Source organism: Equus przewalskii, chromosome 1, assembly GCF_037783145.1.
Source record: "Equus przewalskii isolate Varuska chromosome 1, EquPr2, whole genome shotgun sequence".
Taxonomy (NCBI): Eukaryota; Metazoa; Chordata; class Mammalia; order Perissodactyla; family Equidae; genus Equus; species Equus przewalskii.
Window position 1 is genome coordinate 108379478 of NC_091831.1, and position 19309 is coordinate 108398786.

The 19309-nt window shown below is 40.1% G+C and overlaps 1 protein-coding gene across 2 annotated transcripts in view; it reads right to left on the reverse strand.

The window, feature by feature from the left end:
- Window positions 1-18999, reverse strand: part of MTMR10 (myotubularin related protein 10) — a 48914-nt gene extending 29915 nt beyond the window's left edge. Inside the window, exons 1-5 of one of the 2 annotated variants that reach the window (XM_070571926.1) lie at window positions 18498-18999; window positions 17840-17900; window positions 5243-5379; window positions 3302-3374; window positions 2689-2831 (exon numbers count right to left, since the gene is read on the reverse strand). In XM_070571926.1, coding sequence (XP_070428027.1) covers window positions 2689-2831; window positions 3302-3374; window positions 5243-5379; window positions 17840-17900; window positions 18498-18557 — 474 coding nt within the window. In that variant the 5' untranslated portion in view covers window positions 18558-18999. Of the gene's footprint in view, window positions 1-2688; window positions 2832-3301; window positions 3375-5242; window positions 5380-13364; window positions 13585-17839; window positions 17901-18497 lie in introns of those variants that run through there. The other variant, XM_070571934.1, reaches the window with a different exon arrangement.
- Between the last annotated feature and the right edge of the window lie 310 nt (window positions 19000-19309).

Here is a 19309-nt window from a genome sequence, read left to right on the forward strand (position 1 = left end):
TACAGTGGAGACAAAGGGCATATATTTCACTTACCATCTTAAAAAAAAAAAAACATATATACACACACACACGCACACACACACCTTTTTATAAGCGGTAAGTCATTAAAAACAGTATTTTTTATTTTTTTTTTGCCCCTCAGTTTCGAGCAAAGGTTCTTCAAAAGGAAATTGTGACTCAAAGTTGTTTTAAGGCTAGATGTCCAATTTTACACTATCAAATTCCTTTTTTCTTTATACGGACCTTTCCCAAATATCCTTATTTACTCGTGACAGCACAAGATTAAAAGAGATGAATGCTAATAAATGCAGTAGCACAAATTCATCTAATTTTCTCCTAACACAATTTAGGCAACTCCACTAGACTACCAAAAGATTTCAGAGCAACATTTTAAAAAATGTGAAAAACTTAGCATTTCGAGATTTCCTATTTCAAACAGAAAAGAAACGCTTCCAGTATTTCAAAACTAATTTTACCTACCAGAGAACTCTGAATATGCATCTGGTCATTTTAAAACAACTTATAAAATCAAAGTATTTCCAGAGAAAACAGCATTCAAAGTTTCCAGGAGGTAAAATCAAGCTGTAACTTCCCAACAGTTACCTAATTTTAGATGAAAACTTTCACTTGAAATAAAAGAGTATGCTAGAACTTTTAACTCTTGAAACCATTAAGCTTTAGCAGCCACACATGACTTAACCCTCTGTGTTTGAAAAGATGTAGATCAGGGAAAAAATTTTCTGAATATAAGTAATATTCTTATTGTCTCTACTTTTCTTCCCTGCGTTTCCCCTCCTATGACTGTACAAAATTCAGAGTACTTTTGGGCCCAAGGTAACATGCTTTATATATTTAAGACAGTGGGGAAAGGATTTTTGCCAGAAAGTTGGTCTTGGGAAGGGGCATAAGAAGTCGGGACGAGGCTGTTTTGTGCAGACCCCTTTATCACTTACCAGCAGCACAAAGGATATCCTGAATTTCCAGAGCACTTATTATCCGTTTCATTCATTTGGCAACTATTTATGCGGAACATCTTTTATACTGCTACTTTGTATTGTTATCTAATTTTCATTTGCTCATGCTTTATCTTCTCAACTAAATTTAGCACACTGCATCACACATCAAAAATGACCAACAAGTATTCTAGATGGCTCAAGAACTAAGGCAAATTATTACGATTTCCAATTATTGAAATAGTGTCATCTGAAAAATACAGTAGAGAGTGGAAGAGACTTAAGTTTCTGAGTAATATTAAGCCACTGGATCTTTCTTGCTTAAAAACTATCCTGTCCTAACCCAATCTCCCTAAGTTCTGTGATGTCCCTATTGTTGAGATGTTATATATCCTGAAATTAAGGTTTTCATAAGCAAATTCTTGATACTTTGAGTGATTAAATTACAAGTATATACTTAAATTCAAGAAACTAACTTAGCTAAAATATTTTAGGTATAGTCTACTACCTAATTAATTCTAAAGTCCTTCTATATAAGAATAGGAATCTCAAATTAGTAAAATGCCAAAATTACAAACTGCAGAACTGAACAGCTGAAAGGGGCCTTAAAAGTTATCTAGTTGAATTTGCAATAATGCAGCATGATGAAAGATGGTTACACAGACTCTATTTGAAAACTTTTAGCCATAGAACCTACCAAAACTCTGCTAGATAATCTAGCCCCAGTAGTCATGGGTTTTCAGATATTCATCTCATGCTTGCCTTCCTGTGAAGAAACCATTGATTCTAGTTCTAAAAATAAATCCACTGGCCCACCAAAGTATACGAAGATAGGTGCCTTAAGATTTTTCCGACAGCCTCATTTTGATATCAACAGAACATTTACTGCAGTAAGCCTACTGACCATGGAAAACAAATACACCCATTTTTTGGTGGTGCAAAAAGTTGCCTCATTTCTGAGAGAAAGCAACTTCCTATTTCACTATGACACTATTCTTCTATTCCTAATATACAGAAGCAGGCTTTCCCTGGAAATTCTGTTATTTTTCTCTGCATTTGCTGCACCACACACTGGACCTGGGAGGCATCAGATCCACCAGCCTTACTCTTCTGCCAAAGCCAAAACGTGGAATCCAAAAAGCAGGGATTTCTGCGCTTGAATCTTACTCCACGAGTAGGCACTAAACATTCCCCAGAAGGCAGGCGAAAAACAAACCAATTAAAAAGTCCCTTGCTTTTGGCTATGCAGTATCACTCAAATTAATTAAGATTTCTTTAAAGCACTAATAATTATTAGGGCCCTCCCATAACTATATATTTACCTAACCCTATATAAGCTAAGTCTAGCTTTTAGTTTGCTGATAAAGTTCTGAGGTACTAAATTAAAAGTCTTACCAAATCTTGATTACAATACATCTTCATCTTTTCAATCTTTTTAACCAAGAAAGAAACCAGTCGGTAATGGTCTTAATATAAAAGATTTACTAATCTCTCCATGATAGCTTTTTGTTATTTTAGGAGATGATAAAAAAATTATATAAAATACTTTAAAGCAGCCGTAAACTAGTCCAAGGAACTAATTCTCTTAACATTCTTGGCTTTGACTTTATTAAGGAGATATCTGATTAACTTCCCCTAAAAAAAAAATCTGAGCAATTAAGAGAACTTCCACAGAGCACTGAAACTGTACTTAGAGTATAAAACCCAGAACTTCATAAGACTTAACAGCATTACCTTTTTGGCACTTTCAGGACCTGATTCATCAAAGCGAAATCTGACAATTCTGAAATCTTTACAGTAAATAATTAACTCTGTTGGATTAAATTTCAGTTTCTGGTTGGGGCCTAGTACTTTCTGCTTCCTCTTGTGGTCATTTACTAAAAAAGAAAAAAGAAAATGTGTAAAAATTCTTTCTTGGTACTCACTTTTTAGTACACTTTAATAGATTCTTACCAAAAATAATTGGAAGGTTACCAGCCACTTGCACACACTGCTTCTCTGGAATCTTTCATATTTGTCTATAACTCCTAGAACTTTAGGGGATCCATTTTAACTTTGCTTCTGAAGATATTTTAAATGATTCTTTCCACAAAACCCAGCACCATCTACATACATTTAATGGTTAAAATTTTAATTAAAAAGAAGACAAATACTAGAAAATATAAAGCTAACCATTCTAAATCTCCATTTTAAAATAATTTCTTGACTTCTCTTTCTTTCATTAATGTTCCTGGGACTCAAAAAAGGGGAAAAAACCTAGAGAAATAAAATTCCACCCCAAGATACTTCAGGCAATACCTCCAGAATAGAATGAGCTTTTACAGACCTAGTAAAGGATAACACATACCTGTGACTATCTGCTCAATACACGTTAAAGGGACATCATGTTCACCAAGAAGAAGGTTTCTGTAATGGAATTTCTGAAACAAAAAATAATGTTCCTGTTAATTCTTTTCCCAATAACCTCACCATAGTAATACGAGCCTTACTTTTAGATGTGACAAGAAACTCTGATGACTATCTCTGGAAAGAACAAAAGCTTTTGCCTGTGCAGCTATGACAATTCTAAGGATATCGTATCTCAGAACATACTTTATTTGTCGTAAAGCAAGAGGAGAAGGAAATACGTGCTGTGTTCACGGACTCGCCACCTTTCTTCCCCACATTGTTAAATATGAAATTAGGGGACTAGCCCTGTGGCCTAGTGGTAAAGTTTAGTGCGCTCTGCTTTGGCAGCCTGGGTTCACTTCCTGGGTGCAGACCTACACCACTCATCAGCAGCCATGTTCTGGCAGTGACCCACATACAAAAGAGAGGAAGACTGGCACAGATGTTAGCTCAGGACAAATCTTCCTTAAGTAAAAAGAAGACAATCAGCAATAGATTTTACCTCAGGGAAAATCTTCCTCAGGAGAAAAAAAAAGAAATTAGGTTAAACTGTATATTACAACATCATAATCATATCCTTATATATAATATTATCAATCACTGCATAGGCAAACATTTACATATCTAGTTCTGTTAAACTGTCCCTAAAACAACAAAGGAAAAGGGGCTCAATTCCTAGGTCATCAGATTTTAATGGGTAAAATCATGGCCTGATTTCACAGTGGAGATTTTGGAGCAGAATATAATTCTTTTTAGAGCAAAAGTCTACTAGAAATAAAAATATTTAGGCAAACTATAGCTCTTTCTTTTTTTTTTAACCTGTTAACACTTTATACTCATTTTCAAACTAAGGACAGAGTTGACCCTATTAACCTGCTGTCAGTAGGGCACTGGTTTATTTTTCCTATTTGTGGTATTAGGTTTAAGCTATTCCAGGTATATGTGTCTCACTTACAGTGAAGTCTTGAGCCAGAGAGCAAAATGAAGCTAAAAACAAAATGAAAAACCCAGCCAAATATGCTAGTGTTTCCACATCTGGGCATCTGTAAATGCCTTATATTTAGTCTACATGTACCTACAGAAGGCTGCAAGAAATAGACAAATATACAGTAAGTATTTTGGGAAATTAATGAATGACTATATGAAATGTACTTACCATAGTTAGACGACATTTCAATCAAAAGTTAACAGTTAATATTCAAATATTTAATCAGAGAACAATTACTATTATAAAGAAAGACCTAGGAGGTAAAAGTGTATAACACTTTACAAATCAAAACAGAAAATAAGAACCGAGGAAAAGTTCAGGATTTTTAAGTTAATCAAATGAATGCCAGGACTTGTAAAAATCAAAATTATATGGAACTATTGTTTTCCACTAAGAACATAAAATAGCAAGAGGGTTATTAAAGAAAAACTTTATCAATATTTTCTCTATTCCAACTGTACTAGAAATTTGAAATTTGAAACTAAAATTTGATTTTTTTGGGAAAAAACTAATTGGTTAAAAATACTGTAAAATGTGTAGCATTTATAAGAGTATTTGGTAAATAATTAAGTTTTTCTCTTTATGATTGATAAAAAAGGCTATATTTGTTTTGACAAGCAGGTTAAAGGATTTGGAAGAAAGGAAACAATTACTCTCTTATTGAAAGGAAATAAGCAAAGATCACGGAAGGTAAACAAAGCCAGGTGACTTAATCTTACTAATTCTACCCCTCAAGTCCCAATATTCTCCTGAAACTTTATTTTGAATTTTATTGTAATACCTTCCAATACTATATTAATCATTTCTTAATAATTTTATTATAATTTTTCCACACCTGTGCTTTATGTAATAATATGTAACACTTAGCACCAAAGCCTTGATATAATTAAACAGTGTACAAATAAAACTCACCTGTAATGGCATTGGGTCATCTGTAATAAAGGAAATTTTGAAGTTACTGCATACCAGCTTTCCCCACAAATCGTACTGACTTGTGTCCGTTGCAATGCATTTTCTCACAAAATTGACTTCATTTACAACAATTTCTCCTTTAAAAAAAGAAGAATATCATTGTGTGAGCTATGACTACACCACAAAATGTCAACAGTCACTGTGGGACCCGGAAGAACTATTTCATGATGATGATAGTAAGAAGGAACACTGAAGGCTTAGCAGGTACCAGGCACTGCGAGTTAACAGATCCTTATGAGGGTGACACTAACAGTGTGTTCTGCCCCGTTTGTAAGATACAGAAACTGAGACACAGAGAGCTTGCAGGTCTGAGATGGTTCAGCCGAAAAGGCTGAACCCGAGTCTGCACTCTTTACTACTATGCTCTACTGCCCCTCGTTATTTATTTATTGAAAGGCATCCTGGAGAAGAAATAAACTATACTCTCTCCTTCAAAGTATTACTTGACGGAATATTTGTGTTTTATTAACATGTGACTTGATCTCCCAAACCAATGTCTTTGATTCCTTTTGTAAGGGATGAGAAACAGAGTTCAGCCTTAACCTCAAAATTAATAATGCAATCTGTTTATTTTAAAATATATTCCATAAAGCCACACTGAGTTTCCCTCTGCACTCAAATTATAACTGAGTTGGCAATAAAACTTTAAATATTGTTTTAGAGTTCAAAGTGAAGATTAAAGAAATTAATACAGGAAACAGTGTGCTTTGAAAAGAATAATTTTCTATAATTAACTGAAAGCTTGGTCATTATTAAACTTTACTTTCAAGATCTAAAACTCAACTAGACCCTGGGACATTTTTACACAATTAGTCTCCAGGGTCAATGGTAGAAAAGTTAGAGTCCTGATCTACTCTGTCTACTTCTATCATTATAAAAACCTTTAACCTTTAGTGATGGATAGAACCTGTTTGTGGACAAGCCCAAAACACCTACCAATTCAAGAATGCAAGCACAGTCTCAAAACAATCCTCTCTCTTAACAAAAATGCTATAATAAATTTGAGTCGCAATAATAACTTTTATTCAAAATTCTTAAAAATAAACAAGACTAGTTTTAAGAACAGTACCCTAATATTTACTTGAGGATTAAATTTAAATTTGCTTATTTCAAATTCTCACCTCAAACCACTTGAGTAATTTTCCACTCTGAAGAAAAGCCTCCTTCATGTGGCCTATGGGGCCTTGCATCTCATGCCCTCCACCACTGTCGTCCTCACTCCACTCTCTAGCCCCAGTACCCTTTTAATCCCTCCTAGGGACCATATACTGCTTCCATCCAGGGTCTTTGCACATATTGTTCCCATTTCCTGGAATATTCTTTCCTTCTCCCTTAATTTTCTCAGGAAGGCCTTTTGTTTTTTTAAACCTCTCTGCCTAGATTAAACTCCTCAATCACAGCATCAAATACTTGTAAGTCCTAGGGTTTATTACAGGTACAATTTTATATGTATTTTTTAAAATTAATGCCTGTCTCACCCTCAGGATCATACGCTCCACGAGGGTAGAAGACGGACTGATTTTTGCTCAATGCTGAAATCCTAGTTCATAGAAGACTGCCTAGCACATGGTAGGTGCCTAATAAATGAGTGCTGAATGTGTGAATGAACGAAATCTTCATTACTCCTGGTTCACCAGACAACTACCACCAACTGAACTGAGGCTGTTCCTGACAGAACAGAAACCAGTCATTTAACACGGCCAAGCAGCCAAGAGGGTTGGAAGGTAAGTGCTGTAGGGTGTAGGGGTAAACTTAGGTCAAGTTAGAAAGTCACAGAACTGCCACTGCTTGCCTACTACGTGCACAGAGAGCTGTAAAGTCCACCAACAGGAGTTCCTCAACATTTGTCCTGTCCAATTCTTTAAACAACCCACAAGGTAAGAAAGACAGATGAGGGACCAAAGAGGTTAAATCACTTTCCTAACATTTAAGAGATAAATTTGGAACATAAAACCAAGTGTTCTGATTTCAAATCCAAAACTTGCTTCTCTATACTTACATAAAATTAGACGTATTGTATTGAGATAAGCGAGCACCAAAGCTGAATGAAAGATTTGAAGTACTAGTCCTAACTGGATTCTAATGAGAAAAAAATTAAGACTGACAAAACATACATTGAAACTCATCAAATAATTCAAATACATAAAATTTGAATCTTCTATAATTCCTTGGACACAACGCTTACCAACTCCTATAACAGAATCTGGGCTCCTGAATATTCAACCCTCTCTCCGCACCAGGAAATCTTAGCTACCAATTATAAGAAGGCCCTTAACTTGAAACAGCTAAATGAATTATTCCCAATTCATATAGTTAGAGGACATATTCCTGTAATACTGACTTCTTTATATTAAAACTACTGGCTTACATCACTTCATGCTGTGCCACTTTTCTTAACTGGCCAACTCATCCAAACAAAGACTCTCAAAACAACGCTACAAAAATACATCCAGTTGTAACACTTATGATTTATACGTATTTCTTATGTATGTTATACTCAAAAGTTCACTTAAAAAAACAACCACCATAGCACAGGACTTCAGGTTCCTGAGAAGGGGAGCAGAAGTGATAAGAAAAGAAAGAGACGGGCTTGTGAGACAGGACATTATGGCCTCACTAGTCCCATCAGCCAATTTATGAGGTACACACTCAGGGACAGCCCTTCTCTAGCACCTGAGAACCTGATTCTCTTACTGATGGCACAAGTGTAACATGTCAAGCCCATGAATGCAGTGAGAACGAGACAAAGATAAACAGAGGGGAATGCATTTAATCGTTCCAGAGGTTGGCCAACCACAATCGGTGGGTCAAATCCAGTCCTCAGTTTTTATAAATAAAATCTTATTGAAACACAGCGACACCCATTCGTTTGTGTACTGTCTGACTGCTTTCACGGGGCAAAGGAAGAGCTGAGTACTTGCAACAGAGACCTTAGGGCCCACAAAGTCTAAAACATATACTGTCTGGTACTTCACAGAAAGCTTGTCGACTTCTGTGCTAGGGATGGAAACTTAAGTGACAACTCTTAAAATTATGTGAAATAGGCTTAGAAGATGCATTTTAGGCTCTTTCTGTCAGAGGGCAGGTATTTTCAATCCATAATGGTTTGGTGCTCTCAGAGAGTTCTAGAGGCCCACTCAGCTGTGATGAGGACCGACAATGTTCCTCCTGGAATGCGTCTGTGAGAATCAAGTCAAAAGACTCCTTTCTTTTCCCCCCAGTGAGCTGCAGCACTCAGCAAAAGTGCTGCAAGCCCACTTCTAACTGTTCTACTACCCATGCTCCATCATAAAATAGCAAAACAAATCACAAATCTATGAATGAACTCTGTGCTTCGTTGTTTTGATGTGCGAATTGCTAGAATTAGGATGGGAAAGATTAGGGCTAGTATGCCGCCCAGTTTGTTGGGGATGGAATGCAGGATGGCGTAAGTGAATAGGAAATATCATTCTGGCTTGATACGTGGGAGAGTGCTGAGAGGATTATCTAGGGTGTAATTGCCTGGGTCTCCTTGGAGCTCAGGCGAGAACAGGACTGGGGTGAGTAAAAATAGAATCAGGAGCAGGAATGCTAGGATGTCTTTAATTGTGTAGTAGGGATAGAATGGAATTTTTTCTATGTCGCATGAGATTCCTGATGGGTTGCTGGATCCTGTTTCGTGGAGAAATAGTAATGTACAATTACCAGGGCTGTAATAATGAATGGTAGGATGAAGTGGAGGTGAAGAATCAGGTGAGGGTGGCTTTGTCTATGGAGAACCCACCTCAGATTCATTCGACGAGGTTGGTGCCAGTGTAAGGGATGGCCGATAGGAGGTTGGTGATGACTTTGCTCCTCAGAAGGATATTTGGCCTCATGGTAGGATGTAACCCATGAATGCAGTGGCTATTACTGTAAAGAGTAGAATGATTCCCATGTTTCATGTTTCTAGGAAGGTGTAGGAACCATAGTAAAGGCTTTGTCCTACGTGAATAAAAAGGCAGATTAAGAATATGGATGCTCCATTGGCGTGGAGATAGCAGATGATTCATCCGTAATTCACATCTCAGCATGTGGGTAACAGATGAGAAAGCAGTTATCATGTCTGATGTGTAATGTATAGCTAGGAATAAGCCTGTTAGGATTTGCAGAATTAAGCAGATTCCTAGGAGGGAGCCAAAGTTTCATCACGATGAGATGTTTGATGGGGCTGGCAAATCGATGAAGGGGTGGTTGATAATTCTGATTAGTGGGTGGGATTTTCAGATGTTGGGATTTTCGGATGTTGGTCATTAGTGTTCCTGTAGTTGAAATACAACAATGATTTTTCATGTCATTGGTCGTGGTTAAATTCCATGTGGGAATAATGATGATATGTATTGTGTTTATTTTGAGTACTATCTCTGTGATTAGTTTTGCAGGTTTTTCTTCAAAACCTTCGCCTTTTTATGGGGATTTGGTGTTAATTTTGAGTGGTGGAGTTGGCTGTGGTATTGTTAAAAATTTTGGGGGGTCCTTTTCTAATCTGTTGGTCTAGAGTAGAGCCTGACATATTAGCATGAATTCAGGTTTATCTTAATATATGTACAGATGGAGCGATACAGAAACAAAAAGAGATGTGTGTACACATGGGTTAATACAGATGTGTGTATTTTCTACTCTGCCCCTGAAAAGGCCTAAAAGCAATGACACTCCAGCAACAAAGCACATTCAGCATTCAGATCTTGGTATTTAAATACCATTCTGCAATAAAAGGAACCAGGGCTCCTTGGATAAATGGCTGATTACAGGGCTGGGGCAGAGGAAAGAGGAGATGAGTCCGGAGCCTCTGGCAGTTCCAGAATGCCAGGAAGTAAAGAAGAGGAAAAAAAAAAAGAAAAAACAGAGAGAGAGAGGGAGAGAGGGGACATTTCAAAAGGATTTAAGAGCCAACATGAAAGAATTCATCAGTCCATCAGTAAAGATGGTGAAACTGTCACAGATTGAACAGACTAAGGAGACATGATGGCTAAATGCAATATGGTATCCTGGATGGGATCCTGAACAGGTAACAGACATTAGTGGAAAAACTAGGGAAATGTAAACAAAAGTTAACACTATTGTTAATTTCTTAGTTCAGACAAATTTACCAAGGTTATATACGATACTAACAATAAGGGAAGCTGGGTGAAGAGTATATGTTAACTATCTATACTCTTTTATACAATGCTTTTATAAATCAAAGTTTGTTTAAAAATAAAACTACTTAAGAAAAAAGTCGACAAGATATACAAAATTAGCAACAACAAAAGTAAAATAGGGACTCTCTGGGCCGTGGTCTTTTAAGGAAAATTAAGTGTCATGCAACTTTCTCTTAGAGTGGAGAAGAGAAATGAGCCCTTGGGAGAGAAAGAAGAGAACTAGGGAAGAGAGAGAGGGGAGGAAGATAAGGAGGCTGTTTCTGGGGAGATGCTATCATTGGGTCTTATTATTCTAAGCATACAATTAAATAAGTGTCAAGTTAACCCGGCTTGAGTTTTATCTGGTAACACCAAATTTTGTTCACATGGAACCAGTCTGTAAAATATGTGGATCATGTAGCAAACTGTCGGCTCACAGAACAGTTTTCTGCTTATAATTCTATAAAAAAGAAGGAACACTGGGTAGAAGCTGTCATAAGCCACCACCATGTAGTTCAACACCATGAGCCAGAAAACCAGTTTAAAGATGGGAAAGAAAAAGAAGACACAAAGTGGCCTCTTCCTAGAGAGGACAGATACATAAATAGAAGAGCACTGAGACTGCTCTTGCTACATTTTCAATTAGTGACCTGAGGAGGGAACTCATAACAAAAGCTTCAAACCTCCAGAAGACCATGGAGTTTTCACTGAGACTCTCCTGCACTTTTAGGCAGTAGAGCCAGTGGTGCGTGAGATGGCTCACAGTGGCTCACAAGAACGACAGAGCTCATCTCTCCCAGCTCTGCGCTCAGTGCCGTCAAGTTGACAGCCTGCCATCAGCGTGATGGGAGGATTTTCACCACCAAGCACTTTCCACCACAGCACTGGTGGGAAGCCACAGGGAGGCCTCACGGAAGATAAAGAAAGTAGGAAATTAGCTTCAGTGTGAGGTGAGCAAAAAGCACCATAGAAAAAACTATCTAAATTAGAGATGAAGGGCCAAGAGTTTCTACTACAACCTGGGAAGGAATCAAGAAATCATCAAAGTTTTCTCAAGACCCTTCCATCTGTAAAGACAAATAAGAAAGGAAATATTAAAATTAGTAAATCTCCAAATGGTATAGCTAGGAAAGTTTTTAATTCCCTGAGAACCAAAAAATTATGTCATATTATCTGTCATCCTACCTCAAACATTTAGGAAGTCAATATATGTTTGATAAATAAAAATAATTTTCCCATAAATTTTAACATGGAAAATAGTTTCAGACAAAGCCTCACTGTGCACAGTGGCTAATTAACCTAGGGAACACATATAGGCCAAAAGTATAACTCACTCCATGCCAGTACAAATAATGACTGACTGTCGCAGGTCCCTGGGACTGAGGGGATTCCTGGCATGCGGGACTTTCAGCACTAAAACCAGACAGTCACGGGCAAACTGAGACCAGTTGCCACCTCAGCTGTAGACAAATTCAGGAATTAAAATGGCCTAAAAGTTATTAAGGGAAGTTGAAGCTATGTAGGAGACATTTGTGTTTACAAGATGCCTGATGCCATCACTGGTACTAACTGGGTCCAATTCCACAGATCACATGCGATACAAAAAAGCATATAATCCAGTGCCATGTCCAGTAAATGCCACCCATGATGGGGGCAGGAAGAAGGTTAACAGTGCAGACCTCAGGAAGAGACTAAAAGGAAATCTTGAAGGCAGAGAGGGTTGAGCTAGAGAGAATGTGCGAAAACAACAGGAACAATGTCTTAAATAAGGAAAAGGCATCCGGGAAAGAACAAGGAAACAGCCTGACTGAAACAAATATCAATATTGGGAAACAGTGCAGAGGTCAGCAAGGTGGAGTGCTAGCAAACTGTAGAGGTTAAAGAACTCGGATTTTACTCTGTTTAATTAGGATTTTATTTTCGGAGGCTTGTGAAGACTTTCCGAGCAGGAGCTGCAAGGCACGGATAGACTGAGAGTGAGCAGTGAGGAGGTGAGGAGCAGAACGCTGGCCTAAGGGACTGCAGCAGCAGCCTATGGAGCGGACAGCTCCAAACACTCAGAAGGTTCTGGAGGAGGTATAAACCTAATGCTAAGACACTGCAGTCACTAACACTGTGCATGGTTCCAAGGGTGAGTTACAAGTCCTCTGGTCTTTCAAAAACAACATATCCATGAATTAAAATACTACCAAAAATCAGTCTACAATCATCTCTAAAGCCCAGCTACAAAAAGGTAACAAAAAACAAAACAAAACGTAAAACACTCCAAAGAAAAAGTTTTTACCTTTAAGGGATTCACAACTCAATTGAGGAAGTAAGGCTCACAGAAAGTCAGAAAACAACAGTGCATACATGGTCCAAAGAGTAAACATGTAAGAAAAACAAACAAGACATCTATCCAACAATGGTTATTTTCATTTTCCAGATGGCTCATGGTCATATGCTTTTCTGATTATAAAAGACTCTGACAATCAGTGCATTCATTATCGATCTAATACCTAACCTCAATAATGGAAGGGCTGTTGGCATTGTAGATGGGAAGAGGGAAACAGCTGAGCAGACACACAGCCTTAGCATGGTGGCTGAGGCTTAGCAGGCAGTTAAGATTCAGAGTACAAGTCATTTCTTGACCTCCCTACCCCTACCCCAAGGTCTGATGACCTTCCTCTGAGCTCTCACAACCTCTGTTCTCCTCTACTGAAGCACCTCCTCAGTGAAGGAAACTGTCTAAAGGGAGGACCCTATCTTTCAGCCTTTTACTCGTCTACCAAGCAGCATGCAACATGCCTTCGATATCTGCTAAAGAATTAGCTCATTATTGTCAGCCACAGCATTTCAACTCATTCTCCCTCCCATCTCACAATACCTTAAAAAGACCTTGCCCCAGAGTTAGAAGAGAGAAAAGGCCATTGAGCCCAACTCACTGCACATCTCACATCCTCAAGACAAGGCTGCTGGCATTCCACCAGCCGCTGCTTCAGCACAGCCAGCGATAGGAAGCCCACTGCCTCCCAACACATTCCATTTTCTCGCAGCTAAAATTGTCTGAAAGTTCCTCCTCAGGCTGGGTCAAAATCTGTCACTGCTGTGGAAAGGGCAGAGCCAAGGACAGAACTCCCTTTACCACACTAGAGAACTCCCCCTACGCTGACATCCAATCCACCCTGTATCCAGTTCCAAAGCATAAATCTGCACCTCAGTGTCACCGGTACAGTGAGGCAGGCCCTGCTGCTTAGTGGTAAAGGCACAGCCTGGGAATCAAGCTCAGAATTCTGGCTCTGCCCTTAGCAGCTGTGCAACACTGGGCAAGTCACTTAACCTTGGCAACTATAGCTTCTCATCTGCCAAATAAAGATAAAATTGGGACCCACCTGATAGGGTTGTTATGAAGAATGACCCGTAAGCTATATATTAGTTAAGGATCTCACTTGAAAGTGTCAGAACCACGTCTGGAGCTAGCTTAGCAAAAAGAATTCTGTGGCTTTTGTGTTAGTTGGACTTCAAGGAAAACGGAACCCAGGAACTTGAACGCCATCAGAACTCTTCATTGGTGTTTTGCCTCTGCATCTTTCAAAGTGTGACTTCACTCTTTTGGACAGGTTTTCTGGAACTATGGCCACTGGCAGGATTACCAAAAAGGATCTCTTCCCTTAACACCAACCTGAAAATATCCAGAGGCAGACCTGTGCTCGTGCTTGCAGCCAGGAGGTAGGTTACTATCCTTGCTGGCCGCACTAGAACCCAAGGCCGGATGGAGATGGGGAAGACCATTTGTCAAAAGAGGGAGTGAACATTTTCAGAAAACAGCAGAAAGACTTCCAGGCAGACAAAATAACTGATGTTCTCTGTGTGAGTGCTCATTAAATTGTACCTATAATATTATAATAATCTCATCAAGTAGCTTCCAGTTTATATTCCACAAACCAGGTATACTACAAAAATAATTCAGGAAACCAACAGTAAAAGGTTCTCAACCCACTATTTTCTAACTTAACTTTTTTAAAGCTGCAGCTACTATCATCATTTAACAAAAGAACATTCTACACCAATGAAGTTGGAAGGACATAATCTCAGAATAAAGGACACTCCTTTAAATCAAATCTATTTAGCTTTATGAAAAAAGATGCATTTTTCTTAATTTTCTCAATTTGACCAAGGACTGGCAAAAACTTCATCCAGGTCTGATGCCAGCCAGGCCCTGGCTGCAATTTGGGAACCACAGGTCCAGGTCACAATCTTCTACCTTGTCTACAGGCAGGCCTTGCTGCGATCCAGGCACACTACTCCTCCAGCACTTTCCACATCTTGCACAGAGCCAGGCATCCAGTAGATACTGACATGCTCACTGAACTGATCCACCAGTCCAGCAGCTATCAAAAAAGACATGAGCATAGCCTGGCAGTACTTGCTCTCAACAAGTACATGCTGGAACATACACACACACACACACACACACACACAGACATTTTAAAATTCATACTGTCCTTATTTTCAAAAGGATTAGGGTAATTTTACACATATGCAACACAATCATTAAAAGAATGAGATTTATGTAATGATGGGAAGTTGAAGAGAAAGCCTAGGAAGAGGCTAGCTACTTTTGAGAGGGTACTATATTTCACTTCCAGACTCACATATAATTTTCTTGAGAAGTGTGGCTCTAGGAGAGAGCAGAGATGCATGGCATAAAATCAGTCTTCCTCTTACTACTAAATCTGAGAGTTGGTCTGTGCGTATGCACGGCTATGGTAGCAATTTAAGCAGGTAGTCTGAAGGGTCCTTGCATTCAGTCATTCACTCAATCAACATCTCAATGCACTATCTTAGACATAAGAGCCACAAAGTTGAATCAGGTACAATCTCCATCTCAAGGAATTTCATGAACCAGGGAAATTGAAAATTACTAACATAAACCACAATCTAAATTAAATTACTAGTCAGTTTCTTCTGTTGTCTTTGTTTAATAAAAGATGAAGATCATTTTAAACTTAGCCTTGTTAAATTCCAACAGAGCACTGGGTAACTGCAAACAAGTAAACAATTTTGCATTCTAATTTTCACCTGCTTATTGGACTAAAAGTTCAAATCTTGGGCAACTTAAGTAGGATACCCTAGAACCCAAGGTGTTACATGGCAAAGCATAACATGCAAGGATCTAGCTCTGAACAATTACTTGTTCTGTGTGCCTGTGTAAAGCCACAGGTGACCTGGCTAAGTCTTCTCCTACTTTCTCACTGTAGTGAAGGCCAGAACCATATTATTAAGCCTTCTTAAGGAAAGCCCTAGCCTAGCCCAGGTCTTTACATCATCAATGCTTCAGTTACATTCCACTTGTCTTCCAGATTTCATGGGTAGAGTAGTAGACCGCAGGCCAAAGAAGAAGCTACAGAGGTTCCAGCAGTAGTCAGAGATGCGACAAGAGAGGTGAAGCAGGAAATGGAGGCTATCACATAAAGAAACCAGGAAGAGTGTGAGAAAGCCAGGATAAGAAGGTAAGAATAGAAAGGGTCAGGAAGGAAGGCAAAAGACACACTAATTTAGGATTGCTTAAATATTCTATAAGGAATAGGGTAGGGGCAAATAGAACGCTGGGTGCCAGAGCCATATGTGTGCAAATACAGAGCCGATGCAAGAAGAATTAAGGCCGATTAGAAGATCCAGATTTAGTTGTGATTTCCAGGTCAAGTCAACCACTTACAGTCAGGAAATGGGTTTACATCTTCCCCAGAAAACTCTGACTTTTTAGTAGAAAGGTAAGTTTTTAGTTAATTCTACAGAACAGATAATCCTTCATTGTAAAGTTCTTCAAGCTTACTGACATTTAGTAACACTTTTCATAAGCATACTTTAAATACCAAAGTTAAGTTAAAAAACTCTAGCATTACCTTTTGTAGCAAAAACCATGTTGTTTATTAGTGTCAAATCATAATGTCAGAAGCGGGGAATCAAAGCCTAAGAACGGGGCCTGTTCAGACAAAGTAAAGGAGCCACAGTTCAAGAGCTCACGGGCATTCACTTAGGAGGAGAACTCTTTCCCACAGCTGACTTTTCAATGCCTGGAGTGACTAACACTAACAGCACACACACCGGGAGCAAAGGTTACTTATTAATGCTATTGTTCACTCTGAGGAAAAGTACAAAGGATTATTTAGCACACACAGTTTGGCTAAAAAGCATTAAAAAAATCAAGAGAAAACATTTATAACTAACTCCTATAATAAAGTTCAAAACAACTTTTAAGACTTGGCATCTATAATATGGAACCACAGATCGATGTTTTTAATGTGTTTGTTCCCACTCAATATTTAAAAATTTAAAGCACAAAATTTAAAGTTTCTCCATTTGTTCAATTACTACCCATAAAGTTCTATCATTTTAGTAGATTAAGCATTAAGTAATGACTGAGATTTTTAGATATTGATAGTGGCCATACAAACTGGCATCTGATTATATTTCAGGTTAAAACAGGCTTTCCTAAGAATCTGGCTACTTCCCCCAAAAAACATAGTAAAAAACTCTTTTCCTAATTATTAGACAGTTGTTATACAATTCAAAATATCAATAAAATAATACTTTATATGTTTTAAAACTAAACTCCTATCTACCACCAATCCCTGCCTCTACGTCCAAGGTCCTCTGAGATAATTATGTTCTAAATTAGCGCTTCTCCACTGGGAGGAAATTTTGCCCCAGAGGCAAAAAAAAAAGTTTTGGCAAAATCTGGAGACATTTCCGTCACAACCAGGAGATGGAGAAGGGGGTACTACTGGCATCTAGTGAGCAGAGGTCAGGGATGCTGCTAAACATCCTACAATGCACAGGACAGCCCCTACAACAAAGAATTATCTGGTCCAAAATGTCAACAGTGCCTCTGCTGGGAGCCTCCATTCTGAACTGAAACAAGTAAATTTGCAAACACAGCTGACACCTTCAAAAAACAACTGCCAAGTAAGTAATCCAAAGTTCACTAAGCTTTGTTATTGGTATAAAGACCCAGACACAATAAAAGTTGCTTTTCATACTACCAAAATAATGGTTTGACTATTAATCACTAATGCATGAAGTTGCAGACGGACATCAAGGGCAGAGTACTTTCACTACCTAAGCAATTAATCATTGCTTTAAAAAAGAACATTTCAGAAGACCAAAAAGGAAATGAGGTAGTGATATTCTTGACAGTTTTCTATGATGCTTAAATTTTCAAGGACAAACACCAATTCATCATTACTTTTTAATGCTGTTTAGTTCTAACCAACTTTTTCTTTTGCCCCCTCAGTCGTTACATTTTTTGCTAACGTTTAAAGTAAATAGAGGAGAAAAGTTAACCACATGGTACTAGTCGGCAGAATAACCTGCGACCAGAACACATTACTAAACTATCTGTTAGAACTCTGTTTACCTGGCAAAAGGACTGGCTCCAGTTTTTTAATCTTCGGTTCCGAATTAATCTTATCGTCAGTCTGAAATATATTAGCAAAATAAATCAAAATTAAAACTTTTTCCCTCTCGTGAGATACTAAAGCAAATTTTGTTTTCTAAATGATGATATACGTGACAGACACGGATTCTGTACCCCCCACCTTAAATTCTTTCACATATTTACCGAGGTCTTTTAAGATCTGCTCATTATCGACTTGGGAGTCTGACAACAAAAATATTATAACTACCTATGCCGCTTCCAGGTGTTCAGATTTACGGCAGATAAGTAGCCTCTCCTACCAGGTGCCCACAAGCGAAGTGATCATGCTGGCGGTCACAGTGGGGAGCGAAGAGCTAAGGGAATCCAGCTCCGAACGCTCCTTTGGGTCTCATCACACCGAAAAACTAAGGACCACAGGTCTCCAGGCAGAGAATGGCTGCGGCAGTCTTACAACTTTCTACCGAGTCAGTGGGGGCTCCCAAGAAGGTGCGTCTCCTCGCGCCGGGGCTCCGGCAACCGCAGGCTGGGGACAGGGAGACGGGGTAGCTTCCCGGGGTTCCCTTGCTCCCGGGGGCCGGCCCGGCGGCTCCCCGGAAGCGCCAAGGAGAGGGGCGCTCGCGGGGAGGGGGTTGTTTACCTGGGGCGGTGGCAAGAGGTAGGACCTGAACGTGGGTCTGGGTGGCTTGAGGGAGAACATGGTGCCGCCGCCTTTTCGCGTCGGTCGGGTCGCAGCCCAGGACCCACCGCAGGCTAGCGGCAGCGCTGACACCTCCCGACGCCCGCGGGCTCAGAGCTCTCAGTGAGGCCGCCCAGGCCCCGTCTGCGGCCAGCCGGGCCGGGCGGACTGACAGGCGGGGACACGGCGCAGCGCCCGCCCGAGCGGGGAGGAGCCGGGGCCGAGTCGGGCCGACCCGGGCGCCGGGGCCCATCCCCGGAAGGGGCCCAGTGCCCCGCCCCGACAGACGGCGTGCGCAGGAGCGGCGGCCGGCCGCTCGGCTGCGCTGGCGCCGCAACGCCAAGCTTGCGCCGGGCGCCCGCAGCCAGGACCTCAGCGAGGGCGCCGGAGGGAGCGGAGCCCGGTAGCCATCTTGAGAGCGCGGCCTTGGGAGGGCGCTCCTACGGCGGCCAGCAGGGTTCACGGCGCCGCAGGGACCTACGGCGGCCCGCGGGGGTCAGGGCAGCCCGCGGGGACCCCTGTGGCGCTGGGCCCCGTCTGTCAGACTGCCCCGCAGTCCTTCTCTCGCTGGGACAGCTCCCTTGACTGCTGCTCGTTAGGCACCCAGCTCGCGCATCATTGCTTTCTTAAGAAGTCAGGAGGAGCCCGGAGCGGGGACATGGGGACCCGGGTGCCCCGGAGTCATCCAGTCGCACTGCGCCCAATGTGTGAGGGACCGCCACCTGTAAAGTGGACCGATGCAGCCAACAGTGACCAGGAAGAAACGTTTCGCG